The sequence below is a fragment of the Sprattus sprattus genome (genome assembly GCF_963457725.1).
Source record: "Sprattus sprattus genome assembly, chromosome: 1".
NCBI classification, from domain to species: Eukaryota; Metazoa; Chordata; class Actinopteri; order Clupeiformes; family Clupeidae; genus Sprattus; species Sprattus sprattus.
Window position 1 is genome coordinate 63,748,274 of NC_137920.1, and position 18,100 is coordinate 63,766,373.

Sequence of the window (18,100 nt, forward strand, 5' to 3'; positions counted from 1 at the left end):
TAAAACGGACAATACCAGAGAATGATTCACTGGTTACACTGGTCATCTTCCTATGAAAGTCATCAGTGTTCACCGTGGTGCAGCCGACAAGTTCCCACGAGGTTGCTTTCTTATTTCTGACTTCGCAGAAATGTGTAGAGCATGGAAACAGAATAAACGTGACAGTGGGATACGTTTTAAATATAACGACTTCGATTTTTGCCTATGCACCAGAAGATGTTGTAGGGTTTAAACAGTTTTAGTTTGTGGCTTTTAAAATGTATTGTAATAACATCGGTATTGTGTAGGAACAAGCACTGAACGTAAAAAACATAGCAATACAGCAATAGACAATATGCGAAATCACTTTAAATGTACAATGATGTTATGATACAAATCTACGTTTATATATTCTATAGATCATAGCCTACTTATTCCAAAATGCACGCATGCAGACGCATATTAGCAGCTACGTTTACCGTAAACAAAAGTCTGACAGTAGGCTAATCGTTAAAGACTGTCTTATTGTATCTTTCTATTGTTATTACAGCTGAACTACTATTTTGTTGACACTGCTTTGACCAGATGAAACAAACGTAGGCTAACCAAATCATCCAGGCTGATCGATATATTACTAACGACAACATCATGACTCAAGTAATATTGCAACAATAGCTACGGGTTGATGGGACACATTGGCGATTTATATCCATATAGGCTACATGAAGAAAAATAGTCACTGATTTAATAGTTCGTGATAAGTTCAGGTCGAAGCGCCGATACTGTTGCAGTAACTAATGACTCCATCTGACCCGCCTTTCAAAGACTGAACACCAATGGAATTCTCGGGCGTGTGTTATTGCCTTCCTTGTTGGGAGACCGAGTTGTCACTCCGCCTTGCAGTGGGCTGGCTAATTGAAGCCCTGAACGCAGGAGTGCTCATTGTACACCGACTTCCCACTTGCGAGGTAGGTAGCCTATTTGCTACTGCCGACAACTAGACGTGAGCACGATTGCATGTGAACCATCAAGAACGAAGAGAACCAGCGCGAGGAGAGAGACAAGCGCAAGAAGGTGCACGTAAGAGCGAGAGAGAGCGTACGGAAAGAAAAAAACTTTAGTAACTATGGCCGTGTCAGCAACTCCCCCGGTGCTTTCGCCGACCTCCACTCCGGGGTCCGGCAGTCTATTCCGCCCAGATCCCCTGTACTCAAGTCCCGACGAGTCCCCCAGACTGACAAGCAGCATGATCAACTCTTTCATCAGCAGCGGAGGCGGCGGCGGTGGAAATGGAAACAGCACCAGCGGCAATAACGAGTGCAAAATGGTGGAGGTCCATGGGGTCAAGGTAGCCTCTTTCACCGTGGACGGCCAGGAGCTAATATGCCTGCCGCAGGTTTTCGACCTCTTCTTGAAACATCTGGTCGGAGGGTTGCACACCGTGTACACTAAGCTGAAGCGCCTGGATATATGTCCCGTCGTCTGCACCGTGGAACAGGTCCGTATCCTTCGAGGTCTCGGGGCTATTCAGCCTGGGGTGAATCGTTGCAAACTCATCTCCCGCAAAGACTTCGAGGCTTTGTACAACGACTGCACAAATGCCAGGTAAGTGAACAAAACTTTTGTTTTTTACCAGCTCGACCACCTCTGTTCACCAATTGCATAAACTTAATCTATGTCAAGTGCACAGTTGTTATTGCGCGTAACGGAAAAGTTTCCAAAGTTACTTTTCAACCCTTTCCTCTCGCTCCGTGATGATCAAGCAATGCATATACAACCAGCAATCACATATTATATGTTATTAAAGCATGTGCAGTTGTATGTTTGAACGATTATTTCAATCACGACTTTTGTATGTAACTTTCCAACTCTAAATCCAACACCTGCAAGTCACCTTGCAAAGTAGGCTAACAGCACCTGCACCTCTGGCCCCACCCCCTGTCCTAAAATGTTATTTATATTATATATAGCCTTTATGTGCTCCTTTTACGTTCTCTAAATGAACTGGTTAATATCACAATATACGTGTAGTGTAACTGATGCGCACTCGTCATATTTAGGTATAGGGTCAAGAGAGTATCTGGTTTCCCCCCTCTGGCTCTACAGCAAAAAGAAAATATCTAATTTCAGGGAAGAAAGGGTAACTGTCAGCTTGAGATGAATTCATAAAGGTTTTATTTTACCAATATGTGCTCCTCCGAATACATAGCAAATCTATGTTCTGGGTGTACCAGACTTGAGGTTGTCCAGCCAAATAGTGGCCTGTAGATAATTTATCAGTTGTCGCACTACGAACTGTTTGCGCTTTTGCCCCTTCAAATGTGGTATTGACCCAGCATTAACCTTCATTGTTACGCCGCGCATCGCCCTAATTACAACATATAGCATGGCCCTGCAGGATAATTAAATGTTGGCTAAGGCGGGTAAAACACGTGTGAACTGAAAGACGAATAACACACGAAATATCAAGGTTATTTGAACATGTGAATGAATGCAACATTTAAATACATCAGTTAGTTATGATGTCAATTTTTTCCCACAGATTAAATGATGTCTGTAAATAAAGGCTGATAAAGTGTGGAAAGTTTTTCTTCCCCGCCGAAATGCTTTTAAAGGAAGGGGGTTTCAGTTTACACTGAGGAGAATGTTACAAATGAGTGGGCCTCCATTATTATTATGAGCACGTTCGTAAAGTGCTTCTACTTAAATACAGTCTACATTTAAACCTAATTTCAGCAGTTAAATGTTGGCTGTATAAACTTATCTTAAATGTCCCAATATGTTAATTCATATTGGGTGTGCTGAAAAGGATAATTGAAATGTGTAATTATTGTTCTTGCCCCTCGATTCCAACCCTTAAAAATCAATAAGACAAGTTCATCCACAGTAATGAACAATAGCACAAGTGCTCTATCACGGTTCAAAGTCTCATTTAAACTTGGAGGGAAAGAAAGCTGTGCGTCGACTTAATATCGCACTTTACAGATGTTACTCATGGGAAGAACCCCAAATGAAGCCCCTGGCTTGGCTACACCCTTTGCCCGTGATAAATAAATCAGTGTTGCAGGTCTGAATGAATCGCCGCCGATGGCTTCTCGGCTCAGTTTGGTGTCTTGGTGTTATTCTTAGCTTGTTATCATGACAGATGCATTAGTGTTCCCATGCTCTCCCAGCAATGTCAGCGAGTGAGAGGGTGGAGGATATGAGTGTGTGTGTGTGTGTGTGTGTGTGTGTGTGTGTGTGTGTGTGTGTGTGTGTGTGTGTGTGTGCGTGCGCGTGTGTGTGTGCATGTGTGTGTGTATTATGGGGTAGCAACTCTAAAGGGACCAATGACCCCTTTCCTCGAGACCTTTATCATCCGTGGACCTCGGGGCTTTGCTTTTATTGTCTGTTCGTACATAATTGCAACTTTTTTCAGCGCATCACCTCGGGCCACTTTTGACAATAAGCCACGCTGATAATGTGCCACAAAAGACCAGGATGTCAATACACAAAAACATAAATGGGTTACATGTAGGCAGTGCAGGAGATGCAGCCAACGTTACATTTTTAAAACACACCTATTTTGTAGTATACATTTTGTGTCAAAACAAACTGTGATTAAAACGGATGTGAAATGTGACTTATATTTAAACCAAATTAAATCTCGTGTAGTTAATTTAAAATAGAGTTTCAAGGAAATAGTAGCCATATGCTTGATTGTGTTTTTTTATACTGATGTGAAATTACTTGCCAAAAGGATAACATACGCAGCGCACTAACTGTAAATACATTTATGGTTTCGAAATAAAAATTACTTTTATTTTAATGTCTTTAAATTGAGTCATCCTAAATACTTTAAACGTACATAGATTTTGAAACTTATATTTAGAGCAAAACTGCGTGCCTTACGACAATGCATTCATTTGATTCTGTCAGAATGGTTATGGTGTGTGTCTTCTTTGCAGAAAATGTACTACTAAGGTTCTTGTCTTTCGTCCTAACATGCGTTTTTGTATCGACAGAGCAGAGGGCGAGAGGTGTCACTCTACCGATTTTTCACTCTTTTGCGCTTTGAGATGGAGGGCAGAGATAGAGGGAGAGAGGGAGAGCACTCGTGCACATGTCCAGATGGCCAGTTTGGGCAGGGTTCGGTAATTAACCTTTTAGCAACGCCCCCATAACCTTCAGAATCCCCTAGTTGCGTTATTGGGTTTTGTATTGTGCTGAATCAATCTGTCCTGCACATCTAATCTGCAAGTGTGTGTGATTGTGTTCACAAAGGGACAGGGAGAGAGAGACAAGTTTCAAAATTATTGTTTTTATATATATGTATATAATACATTGCATGTATTTGTAAAATGTGCATAACACAGGTGTCGGCTCGATTATAGACATCGAGGTGTACGTGTATGTGTATACGGCCACACTATAGTGAACGGTTCACTTCAGACAGATTGGAGCTACTGGCGGCTAATGAAATTGCCATAGCTATGGGCCGCTCCCGAATTGAATTTGCTCTTCGGCATCGCTTTTTTTTTTTTACCTGCCCGCCCAACACCACTACCCCGGTTTTATAGTCAGATTTAAACATCATCCACTGTCCCACCACCAGATGGTTGTAACTAATGTGTTTGCGAACATCAGCCGTCCCAACCCTACCCCCTCCTTCCCCTCCCTCGACTCGACTCCCCTCCACTGGGCAGAGATGGAGAGATAGGCGGCAGAAACGTGGTGATAGCGTGGACTCATTACTGAGACCTCTAAGCGGAGAGTCGGCGTGAGGGGGGATACGGCGTCACCGAGAGACACTTGAAAAGTAATCAAAACATTTCGACTGGATCTTTAAACTGACACGACCAATTTGAATACCGGGGGAAAATGTCCAAATCAGCAAACATTGGCGGCACTTAGGGGCGCTTTTATGATTTCTCAGCGCGCAATTGATCTCCGGCGTTTTATTGCATTCATTATTTATTAAAAAAGAATTTGCAAGCTAAACATAACGCTAAACTAGTTTGCACTTGGGGACTGCACTTAGGAAATTGAATGGGAATTACATTAGAGACGAACATCTGTGCTGTTTTTCCAATCTTGTGTTTATGGGGGAGTGTTTCTTCTCTCAAAGGTGTATTGGATTAGTCATTTAACTATTTTTGCACCAAGATGGAGGAAGCACAGTTTTCAGACTAAAAAGACAATAGGTGACAGATCGGAAACAACTGCCGTCACTTGTTCAGGGCCTGATGCTTCAGGTCAGGCAGTCACATCAAAATCCACACAAGACCCAGAAAAGGCAATCCTCAATTTCATGTAAATATTTTACTCTTTTGAGGGATCAACACAGTCATTTAGACCTATCTGTATTTCTTTAGAGGACATTTGCGAAAGGTGTGCTTCAGTTCCTGTTTGCCCAGAAGACAGAATAGCGTCCTATAACCTGATACACTGCTGCGTTAAAAAGATGAAAGTCTATCAGTAGCAGGTTTTGACATCCCTTTACATTGAACAGCGTCAGGGATTTCTATTGTGCCAATTTTTAAATGTAGCCTTTACTGCATTGTGTGTGAAAATAAAGCCTGCAGGATAATAAAAATAGGCACCTCTCAGTCACAGTGTTTGCCATGAATACTGTAGGCAAAGCCAGTGGGGTATGTCTTTTATGTCAAATATCTGAGCATCCAGTGACAAAGTATCCTTTTCATGATCATCAGATGATGGATAGTTTGTTGTTGGACTTGATGTTTTTTTTTTCAAACTCAGTTGTCATTCAGTGAGATTCTGCAGTGCTAACTGTGTATCAGCTCAGGCCAGACACCACTGCATAACTTTTCCAAAATTGAGAGGTGCATGCGTTAGACACATAGTAGACAGGTCAGGAAAACTCACTGGATGTGCATCAGTGAAGTGGAAAATGTAGCAGTTTATATTTAATTTAGGTTTTTTTTTATGTGAATTGTGAATGCAAAGTAATTAATCAATAGAAATTCATGGCTGTTGATTGTAATTTGTGTCAATTGTAGGTTGATACAAACTCTGCTGTTGTGGACGAATGATAGTAGATGTTAGTAGATGTACTCTGACTTGGGTCTGAATCGTATTTGTTCAATCAGATCTGGTATATTTGAATGTAATCTTTAAGTACTATTTATTTGGGGGCTTTGTGCCATATCCTTCAATAGAGATGTTGCTACATTGTGTGGTGCGTGAAGTTTCACCCTCAGCCGGTCTGAGAACATTCATGTGAAGTCCAAATATGTAAGTGGCTGTGTGTGTGTGTGACCGTATGTATGTATGTATGTGTGAGAGGGTGTGTATATATGTGTGTGTGTGTGTGTGTGTCTGGCTGGGGCAGCCTGTCCATATGGACAGCTTCTTGCCCATGGCTTTGCCCGAGGCGTAGATGCCCACTCGTTGGAGGCTGGCACCCGGTTTGCCCCCCTTCCACCAACGCAGCCCTCACACACACACACACACACACACACACACACACACACACACACACTCACACGCCATCCTTCCAACTTACCGTCCTATATCCTCACCAGCATTAGAGATTGTCACCCCAGCCGCACCATCACACCTTAATGTCAACCATCAATTATACATCCCCCTTTTCTTTTATTGCATATACACTCCCACTGCCCTTTTCTACTTTAAATAATAAATTAACCTTGCGCTCTCGCTGCGAAGGGGAGCACAAATGCCCACATCTCTCGCTCTCTTTTTCCTCCCTCTGTCACACATTCACCCTCATACACTGCCCAAGTATGCGCTCTCTCTCTCTCTCACTCTCTCTCTCTCTCTCACTCTCTCGCTCTCTCTCTCTCTCTCTCTCTCTCTCTCAGTCTCTCTGTCCCTCTGCTGGTCTTTCTCTTTTTGTGACTAGACTCATGAGAAAGTTAAGGAGAGGTTTTGTTTTTTCTGTTTAGATGGCATTTAAAGTGAAGCCCCCTGTGTGCCATGTGTGTGTGTGTGGGTATGAAGTGGGGGGGGGGGGGGCAACAGAGAGAAAGAGAGTGAGAGAGGGAAAGATAGGAAGGAAGGAAGGAAGGAAGGAAGGAAGGAAGGAAGGAGGGAAAGACATCAAAAAAGAGATAAGATATATAGACTAGTTTTGGGGGTAAATGTGATATCCTAAATGATTGTGCTCATCATTTACTGCATCGGTGCATGTGTGTTCCTGTGTAAATGAGTGTGCGTTATATGCTGAGACCTTGCTTTCACTTTCTAGCCTCTAGGCCTACAGCAGGTGCTGCAGCTTGGCACAGGAGGAGATAGAGAAGGTGGACGTTTGGAGTCTTCTCACCACTGTTGTTTTCAAATGTTAATATTTTCAGCAGCATGTATTACTTTTTTTGGCCTATTCATTAAGTACAGTTATCCTTTTATCCAGTTATCCTGTAAAAAATGGCAATGTCTTCATTTTGAATATTTTCATAATTCCTACTTTTATAGTGCGATTATTATTACTATTATAATACTTGTATTATTATCATTATTATTATTATTATTATTATTAATAATAATAATAATAATAACATTATTATTATTCATTTATTCAGCTCCTAATTCCTTCCTGTGTCTTTGACTGAACATTCCTACATCCTCGACCTTTTCCCATGTAAGATTTATGACACTCCATTGTAAAAGCAAAGGTTGAAATACTTTGATATTTTTATGGCTGGGGCTACCTTGCCGAGAGACACAGAGAGAGGCAGAGAAAGTGAGAAAGAGAGGGAACTAGAGGGAGTGTGGGAGAGAGAGAGAGAGAGAGAGAGGGAGAGAGAGAGAGAGAGAGTCAAAGAGTGAGAGAGAGAGAGAGAGTCAAAGAGAGAGGGAGAGAAAGAGAGAGAGAGAGAGAGAGAGAGAGAGAGTCAAAGAGAGAGTGGGAGAGCTTAACTACGTCCGAGGTCTTATAAAACAACTTGTGGCCATGCGATCTCTCATTAATGTTGGCGAGGGCCTGTTCCAAGCCGCAGCCCTTTAATAACTAGTCCCATGCGTAACCAATGAATTAGAAGCAAAGCAAAGACACATGTGGTCAATTAGGGATGGAAATGTGCTACTTGCATCTCAACACATGGTCTGGACCCGACACATTTATTTGGGCTCACGTTCTCGATAGGGCAAACGTAATCAACAGCTGTCAGCGACAGGACTTCCTCTTGAAAAGAACAAGCCTTTGTTGGCAGTGTTGGTAGACCAGAGGCTTGTGTGTGCTTTTTTTGTCAAATGTGAAACACCCTAAGTGTTTGTTTCATGATTTGAATTGACATGTATTGGATAATGCATGAGGGGGGGGATTCTGTGGCATGTTGTCAAATAGTGTAAGTTGTGTAGTATTAAAATATATTCACTGCAGCCTGCATATGAAAAAGCTGACTTCATTGAAGTGTAACAGATAAAAAAAAAAGTGTAGTTTGTGTGTGTGTGTGTGTGTGTGTGTGTGTGTGTGTGTGTGTGAGAGTGTGTGTGTGAGAGCAAGAGAGTGTGTGTGTGTGTGTGTCTATGCGTGTGGGAGCGAGAGAGAGAGAGTGTGTGTGTGTGTGTGTGTGTGTGTGTGTGTGTGTGCGCGTGGGCATGCTCTTGCAAGTGTGTGTACAGTACGTGAGTACATATGATGGCTTAGACCTGACAGGTGGAGGAGGCCTGTCAAGCCTTTTGCAGGAGGAAAAATGACACCAGCTACCTTTCTGTACCACAAAGAGAGAGAGATGGAGGAAGGGTGGGAGAGAGCGAGAGAAATAGAGCCACTGGTGTCATTTTGACTTTGGGAAAATCTCCTTCCTGAGCTTAATGACACATCTGCAGCCGGGCTATATTTATTACCGTCATGTAGAATCAAATTGATTGTCTCCTAAAATTAATTTTTGGTTTGCCTCTAGCAGTGCTTTAATGGGGGACACTAGGCTCCGTAGCAAGAGTATTGTTTAATCACATTAATATCGTCGCCCCCAGGACAGCCGAAGATAATTGTACAAACGAACATAGAAATATGTATCTCAAACTTTTATGATTGAATTATGCAAATGACTCATCTCCTGCCCTTCCAAGCACTAATCATGTAATTAGGAGTGATGTTTTAAATGGTTGTTTTTGGATGGGTGTACGGGGGAAAGCAGGCAGCAGAAAATTAAAAGTGACACTAAAATCAGCAAAGTAGTTTTTGCTCAGGAAGACTGCCGGTGTCTCACCCACCCACCACACCCCCTCCATACCCCCCGGTACCAACTCCCTCCTCCTTTTTGCCATGTGTATCTGAGCAGAATCATTAAAGTTGGGTACGCCGCGTTAGGAGCTTGTGACATTAAAACCCCTTCGCTAAGCTTTTAATTGTTTATTTGAAGATTTTGTCAAGCTCCTTTTTCTCTCTTGGTCTCTCTCTCTCGCGCGCTCGCCCGCTCTCTCGTTTTTTTGACACTTAGCTCTTTGGACGTGTTAGGAGGGCGGAGGAGAGCGTTTAGCCCGAGATGGAAGTCAATCCTGTCGAGAGAAATGCTAAGTAGCACCCCAATTACGGAGATTAATATTTGATGATGTGTTGAGCATTAGCCTATACACATTTTTCGCCTCCTCGCTCTGCAGCTGGTGGCTCATTTCGCTGGTGCATTCAAGCAGTGTGTGTCAGCAAAGGTGGTGGTGGTGGGGGGGGGGTGGGGGGGCTGGAGGGTGCTTTGGCTGCCGGTGGGGATGCGAGGGGGGTGGGGGGTGGGTAGTTGAGGTGGTTGATTACAATAATAACGTCAGGCTCAAGAGTGCATCTCACACAGAGCGAAAGAAGTGCTTGTAATGTCTCACGCTGATAAAGAAAGAAATAAAGAAAGAATGGACAGCAGGAAAATCTGGCCGAGTAGCTGAACCATGTGCTTCCCTCGGCGAATCGGTGTTTACAGTTGTCTCGTGAATCTCTGACATCTGGAGGCAATAACCTGGAGCTTTACCTCCCGCACTTCATCGCTCCAATGATGGGTTCACCTGAAGAGCATCACCCACTAATCCACAAGCATTTCGCTAGCCCCGCGGTCGCTCTCTACCTTGTTCCTGTTTGAAACATAAACAAAGCCCTCCTAACATTGTTCAAAGTGGCCGAAAAGAGTGAGTGACCTACTTTTTTATCTGACACACGCGTGAGACGCTGAAAGTGTAGGAGTAATCAATATACTAGTATCCGTCAGGGGAGGCCATGAATTATTTGTTGTGTTGATACAGTTGTTGTCTCTTCTTTTATTCCAGCTTATGGTGATGAGAGAGATGAGGGAGAAAGAAGAGTATTAAAGATAAATGGATTTGGCGCAAAAAGAAAATTGAGATTTGAGTTGCTGCGGCCGGTTTTGGATCTGACTTTGAGAGACAGAAGGTTCACAGTGGAGGGTGAAGCTGGAAAACGGCGTAATCGGAGAGCCTAACACGTACATGGTAACACCACGAAACATATTCGTCGAACACTTCTCTCGAGTGAAGTGTGCGGGAGAACTGCAAAGATAGATAGTTAGTTAGCGATAGAATAAGTGAAGGAGAGAATAGACACACAAATGAGAGCGTGGTAGACAGGCATGAAGTGGTACATTATCAAAAGCAGACCTGGGCCAAAAAGACAGTATATTTTAAGCCTGGGTCTCTGTGGGACAGACATATGCATTTAAAATACTTTTCATCACTCCAGTTCTCATGGGTCCTCATATATAGCCTAATCTAATCGCATGAGATATGAAGCCAATGCTGGCAATACAAGAGAGAAGTAGGCATGGGGTAGTGAGAAAAAAGGTCTGTGTGTGTGTGTATGTGTGTGTGTGTGTGTGTGTCCGGTGTGTGTGTGCGCATGTGTGTGTACCTGTCCCTTGTAGTATGTAAGTCTATATGAGGGTGTGCACATGAATGTACCCGCATGTTTCTGTGTGTGTGTGTGTGTGTGTATGTGTGTATGTGTGTGTTTGTGTGTGTGTGTGTATATGAATGTGTCTGTACACACACGTGTGTCTCAGACTTGTCTGGGTTAGATCAAGCAGAGCCCTGGGTATGTGATGACATCATGGGGCAGGTTTGGTGTTTCTTGCGGGATGAGCGGGATTTATTCCCACTCGGGCTGGCCGGAGGAGCCTGGCTCTGATTACCCTCCCCTCTTGCGCGCCGTGCGCGCGCGTGTCCCGCTCTCTGGAAACTTCCGTCAAAGCTGCTTCATCCCACAAAAAAAAAAAAAGAGGAAGAAGAAAAAGCACAGAGACCAACACAGACAGATTGGGTGACTTGCTTGAGGCCAGAATGCGGAATGATATCTCTCTTTGTTCTGATGAGAATTCCACAGAAGTAGCACTATAAAATTTCTAGTGTGTTTTGGGTTAGTTGTTGCTGATTCGCTGTTATTTATGTTGTTGCACTGTTGGTGCAAAATGTGGCAGTGTTTACATATGAGTTTGAACATGCATATATATTCTTCAATATGAAGTAACTGCCCGAACTCTGAGAGTAATAGCTACAGTGTGTCTACCTGTGTATGTATGTGTGTATGTGTGTGTGTGTGTTTGCGCATATATGTGTTTGTCTGTGTGTACATGAATTGGGCGACTCTCTTCCATTAAGTACTTCACCTCCTCTACTATAACTCCTCCTAAAAGGCAGCGTCAGGCAGCCCCCTATTTTGCTTTTATTCCACACTATTTTATTTAAAGCGGCATTTAGGGGAGTATATGCGCAGCTTAGAGGAAGGCTGTTACACTGGCCTTTTTACCGAGACCATTCGTCTTCCGGAGATCCACCTCACGACACGTTATCCTCCCGTCCCTCTTCCCCTCTCTCTCTCTCTCTCTCTCTCTCTCTGTTTCTTTCTTGTGCTCTCACTGAAGCCATTACAAGGTAGTGTGTGAGTTTCCATTTGCCTACAGTAAATAGACTGTCAGGGGTGTCGGGAGAGGGATAAATACGTCGGGCTGTCTCTCTCTCTCTCTGTTTCTTTCCTTCCCTTTCTCTTTTTCTCCCTCTCTCTTCCCCCCCCCTCTCTCTCTCTCCTGTTTTCCGGTGAGGACAGGACTTTAAAGGCGAACTAGCGCGCCTTTATTTGATTTATCTGCTGCACAGTAATGACTGCAGATGTGGATGGGTTATTCTAGATGTGCGGGGATTCTGATGGGGAGATAAAGAAGGGGCCCTGTCTTCAGCCTGCTTTTAATTACTGGGAGAGGAATGTATTTGTGCGCTCTGTTGATTTAAAGAGGGGAGGGGGGGGTTACCTCTGTAAAACACATACACACGCTCCTTTTTTCATCCTCCAGCCGGACTGGACAGGTGACCTTGGCAGCCGCTTTTTGTCTCCCACTCTAACAAAGCCATCTTTTATCTGTCTGCCACCGGTATCAATGTGTGTGTGTGTGTGTGTGTGAGTGTGTGTGTGTGTGTGTGTGTGTGTGTGTGTGTGTGTGTTTTTGTGGTGTGTGTCTTTCTGTTTGTACATGTGTGTGTGAGTGTGAGTGTAGGCGCATATTAGTCTACAGTAAACGGTACAGTGTTGGGTGATGCACTGCCTCTGGTCCGAAGCATTGAGACTGTTTTTGATTTAGATAGAAAGACAAGAGTTTAACTAAGGAAGATCTCTTGATGTGCTGAATGCGTCTTGTGAGTATACATACTTGTCTTGTAAACTTTCCATTTATATTACATTGAAGCCCTTTCTAGTAATCCATTTTATAGGTTGTTTACCCAATAGAAGTCTCCTTAATTTGACGTGTCTGCAGAAATGCTACTGCATGTTCAATGCTTTACAGCATATGAGGAAAAATGCAACGAGTTTTGTGACTTTAATGATAAAAGTATTACTGGATTACACCATGTGGTTTAGGCTGAGGGTTTGAATCAACAGCAACATTTATTTCTTCATGATTTTTTGATTAATAAAGAATCTTGTAAGCACTGCAATATATTGGAATTTCAGTTAGTTACTAGTAACTTAAAAAACTCCATAAAAAAAAATCAAGCAATAAAAAACATAAAAAATGTACTGATGAGATCTTTACTCATCGAGATCTTCTTATTGTCATGCAATGGAAAGAGAAAGGAATATTAAAAATGAATGTAGTGCCCTATTGCCCTTAAAAGTTCATTGTGCATTAAGATGCTGATAACGAATCAGTTTGTTACAAAATATCAGGACAATCATGATATGAAATATTGCACCACAAAAACGATCACATTACCCAACTCTAGGCCCCTGTCCCAACCACCACCACCACCACCATGCACTTCAACTCTCCCACAGTCTTCATGCCTCTTGTGTCACATTGGATCCTCAGTGACTGTTTCCATGCGTTTGGCAGAAGCGCTCGGGCCCTGCTGAAGTGACCTCGGTACCGTGTCCACTTGTGCTCTCTCCCTCTCCCACGGTACCCCTCTGCACTGTTAGCACGAGACGCATGCTTCCTCTTGTTGCCCCTATTCGACGTTTTTTTTTTTTTTTACTTTTAGGCTTCTCGGCCTGTCCTCACCAGGGTATGATTCTAACGGAGGATAGGTCTCTTTGTAATGAAAGGAAAATCAGGCCTCCAGACTTGATTGGAAACATGCTTAATAAAATGTGTTTGGTTGCCTAAATTGGAACAGAGCAACCAGGCAGGTTATTTAGTTGTCTGCCCTCTGCCATTACGTCTACTGCTTAATAGGTACACACAAGATGAGTGTATGTGTGTATGACTTCTTGTGTGTGTTTGTGTTCGTATAATATCGAGGAGAGGGAGGATGTGGTGCCAATTACAACAAGCTGTGGAACCACTCCCATCCATGCAATTCCACAATAATGGTGGTTTACAAGACTGAAATGTCTGTGTAGAGTCCTGCCACACATGCACACACACACACACACACACACACACACACACACACGCAAACATGCACGCACATGCATGCCTGCAATAGTCACGCACACCAGCACACAAACAATAAACACAAACAGTCCTTTTGGCTGTTGTACGTTGGGCACATATGTTCTCTTGTACTTAATGGGTTAGCATATGTATTTACAGCTCAAACCCTCACATCGCAACTCTCTCTCACTCTCACTCTCACTCTCACTCTCTCACTCTCACTCTCACTCTCACTCTCACTCTCACTCTCACTCTCACTCTCACTCTCACTCTCACTCTCTCACTCTCTCTCTCTCTCACTCACTCTCATTCAAATTCTCACACACACTCTTACTGTCTCTATCTCACTTTCTCTCTCTCTCTCTCTCTCATACACACACTCATACACTCACTCACCCAATGTAAGTAGTTACTCACATTTAAAAGCTTTTTAAGAGTATACTGTATGTCTTAACTGTGAGCAGCCGAATCCCTGCTCCTGTTTGTTGAGTGTCTGAGTGGTGCAGTGGAAGTGAGCCTGTTGGTCTCCGGTGCGTCCGCAGTGCTCTTCCTAAAGGCTGAGTTGTGGTAAAGGGGGGGCTCTCGTCACGCATGTGGTTTGGGCCGCTCTGGTGTCATCGCACCCACCCTCCCGGTGTGGCAGAGTGGAATCTGCTATCCCTCTTTCTTTCACTCTCTTTCTTTCTCTTTCTTTTTCTCTCTGTCTCGCTTTTTCTGTCTATCTGACACGCACACACACACACACACATACACACACACACACACACACACACACACACACACACGTACGCAGACACACAAAGGCATGCAATCACACACAACACACACACACATATTCACACACATGCACGCAACTCATTCATGAGTGCAGGATTTGAATCCTGTCTTCTGTTTGGACAGGTTTGCTATGCTTGTCCAAATGATTGTGTGTGTGTGTGTCGGTGTGTGTGCATGTATGTGTGTGTTAGTGTCTCAGCTTGGCTTAGAATATGTGTGTGTGTGTGTGTGTGTGTGTGTGAGTGTGTTTCATCTTATGAAAACAATCAGGCCCTGTGAAGTCCCATTACAGGGTAATGTCTCACCAAATTGTTCCGGGTAGTTAAAACAAAATCAAGTGAAGGGGGAAGCAGGAGGCAGGGCGTGCAGAACGCTTTACTGCCTCCCTTTGAAGGCGCCACTACAATAATCTCCTTCAGCTATGCATCTGACTCACGGAGCACATCAAAAAGTAGCAGGGTGATCATGTGTAAATGCGTGCGTTATGGGTGCGTGCATACCGGTATGTGCGTTCATACATGTGTGTGTGTGTGTGTGTGTGCTCTGCCCCCTGTTTTGCGTGTGCATGCATAGGCTTGTGTGTGTGTGTGTGTGTGTGTGTGTGTGTGTGTGTGTGTGTGTGTGTGTGTGTGTGTGTGTGTGTGTGTGTGTGTGTGTGTGTGTGTGTGTGTGTGTGTGTGTGTGTGTGTGTGTGTGTGTGTGTGTGTGTGTGTGTGTGTGTGTGTGTGTGTGTGTGTGTGTGTGTGTGTTATAAGCACGCAAATTTGGAAACTGTAAACAGTGTTTGTGCAGCATGCAGCTTGACAGTGGAAACTGAGTGGAAACAAGCTTCATCACAGACGGCTTGTCTTGATTTTTTTTTCCATGGACAATCTTCCTGAGAAGAAAATTAGATCCGTATTGCATTTTAATTACCGTCAATATCAATAACAAACAAATAAATGCTTATTCACGTTTACAGGCCCAGCCTTTTTTTTGGGCCAAAAGTGAAATACTCGACCCTAAAACAGTTGAATGCGAGTAAGACTTACATCAATGCGATGGTGATGGCCAGCTCTCCAGCGTCCTGACCTCTCTGTGGCTTGGCTTCTGGGTAATGGATGGGTTCGTGGCTTTTTTTTTCCACTCCCCTCGTTTTTGATGTTTTAGTGAGAGATGGTTGCCCTGTGCACTGCCCTGTGCTTTCCCCTGGTTGTAAATCTGAGCCATGCGTGGTATAGCCCTTCTGTCCAACCTGTGCTTTATGTGAGAGAGGGGCCAGGGGAGCATCCCCCACCCCTCACACCCCCACTCCTCCACCACCTCCTCCTCCTCCTCCTCCTCCTCCTCCTCCCACTCTGTCAATCTCTGGGGCTGAAGCAGGAGACTGAGGGTGTGGACAGGACAGGACAGGACGGGTCAAGGAACAGCCGGCTCATCTGCCTCCCATCTCCTGTAGCTCCGACTCAGGCTGCCCTCCTTTTATAACATGTTTGCTGGTCGTTCTTTCTTTCATCCTTCATTCTTCCATCCATTATCCTTATTCTTTATTTCATTTTGTCTTTCTCTCCTTATCTCCTGACAGCATCTCCCCCCCTCTCTATCTCTTTCCCTACCTCCCTCTTTTGGTCTGTCAGGTGTTAACTGAATTTGGTTTAGATTACATACAGTCAAACGTTAATCATGTCCTTGTGTGAGTTCCTAAGGGACTGTGAGATTTTTCGCGTGTTTGTCCACCTGCTTGGCTATTATATTGCGTATGTGGCGGTGGATATGTATAGCCTCTGCTCTGTCCACAAGAGGTACACACGCGCACACACACACACACACACATTCACACACTCACACACTCACACACTCACACACTCACTCACACACTCACACGCACACAAACACACTCACACACACAAACACACACACACACACACACACAAATACACACACACACGCACAGACCCCCCACTGCATTCAGCGTGCTGACACGGCACAATCACCCCCATTTTCCCACCGTCTCCCTTCAAAGCATGTTAATGAGTGAGTTGATGTAGTTGAACATTTAGTTAATAAATATGTCAGACTTTTACCACTCTGTTTCTCTCTCTTCTTCTTTATTTCTCTCTCTGTCTCTATCTCTTTCCTTCCCACTTCTCTTCATAGCTCTCTCTCTCTCTCTTTCGTTCCTGCATCCTAACTCCCCCCCCCCTGCCTCCTTGTATGCGTAGAAATTGCAATTAGTTTTAGATTTACGCTACGATGACAGACAGTACTGTATAAATAGAGGTTAAACACACAATTTACATATTAATTTCATGATTCATTTAATCAATGATTTATGTGGATATAGATTGCTTTTAATCCCCCGCTCGACGCCTGCGCTTCCCTCTCTCTCCTCCGCTCAGCTCTTCACCAAGCATGACAGAATAGAGTGCTGTGCTCAAGCACTCTTCTCTCCCACCCTCCCTCCCTCGCTCCTCTTCTCTCTCTTCCTCTTCCTCTCTCTCTCTCTCTCTCTGTCTGTCTCTCTCAGCTGTTCACTGGCCTGGAGAGGTATGTGAGTAGAATGGCTCCACAAGGCAGGGCCTAATTGGTTTAATTTTTCTGGGTGCTCCCATCCTGACACTCGTTTGTAGCGACGCTGCAGCACTGGAGTGCTCCGGGCTCACCCCCACCACCTGCACCGACCCTCCCTCCACCGCGCCCCCTCATGGTCCCCTTATCGCTCTTCACTCTCTCTCTCCCTCTCTCTCTCTCTCCCTCTCACTCTCTCTCCTCCTTCTCTTTCTCTTCTCTTGTCACTGTCATTCTCTCTGTGTCTGTCGTCCCCTCTCTCTCCTCTTCCTCTTTACTTTTTTTTATCTCCTTCCCCTCTCTCTTTATCTCCACCTCTCACTGTCACTATTATCGCTCTTTCTTCTTCTCTTATCTCTGCTTCCTTTCTCTCCCTCCCTCTCTCTCTCTCTCTCCCTCTCTCTCTCTCTCTCTCTCTCTCTCTCTCCTGCTTGTCTTATGCTAACAGCAGTGGGCCCGCATGGCGAGCGAGGGGGTCGTTAATAATGAGGTAATAATCAACATGGTGAAATGGATGGTAATTAGGGCGCAGCGTCGCAGTGATTGGTGGCGGCACTTGTGCATTCATAACAGATCTATGCTCTCTCTGTTTATATGTGTGTGTGTGTGGTGTGTGTGTGTGTGTGTGTGTGTGTGTGTGTGAGAGAGACAGAGTCACTGTGTGTGTGTGTGTGTGTGTGTGTGTGCGTGCGTGCGTTCATAGGAGAGAGAGAGAGATGGAGACCTTGTGCGTGTGTGTGTTTGTACGTGTGAGTGTGCTTGAGTGCGTTTTCGCGTGTGTTGATGAGCGTTTGTGTGTGTGACTGCATGTGTTTGCATGCGTGCTGTAATTGAGGTGTGATTGAGATGCCGTCGCCACCCTTCAGTGATCTCTGTCAGCGGCCCCGCGAAACAGGAGAAGAGATGGAGCTTGCCAGAGCGGTGGAGGGGAGATGCGTGCGTGCGTGTGTGTGTGTGTGTCCCTGCGT

At 44.4% G+C, this 18,100-nt stretch overlaps 1 protein-coding gene across 1 annotated transcript in view; it reads left to right on the forward strand.

Moving 5' to 3' along the window:
- Positions 1-1,021: 1,021 nt before the first annotated feature.
- The window catches only part of dacha (dachshund a), a 137,714-nt gene continuing 120,635 nt past the window's right edge, over positions 1,022-18,100 (forward strand). Inside the window, exon 1 of the mRNA XM_080856187.1 lies at positions 1,022-1,584. Within this exon, the coding sequence (XP_080712313.1) occupies positions 1,106-1,584 (479 nt within the window). The 5' untranslated portion in view covers positions 1,022-1,105. The remainder of the gene's footprint in view (positions 1,585-18,100) is intronic.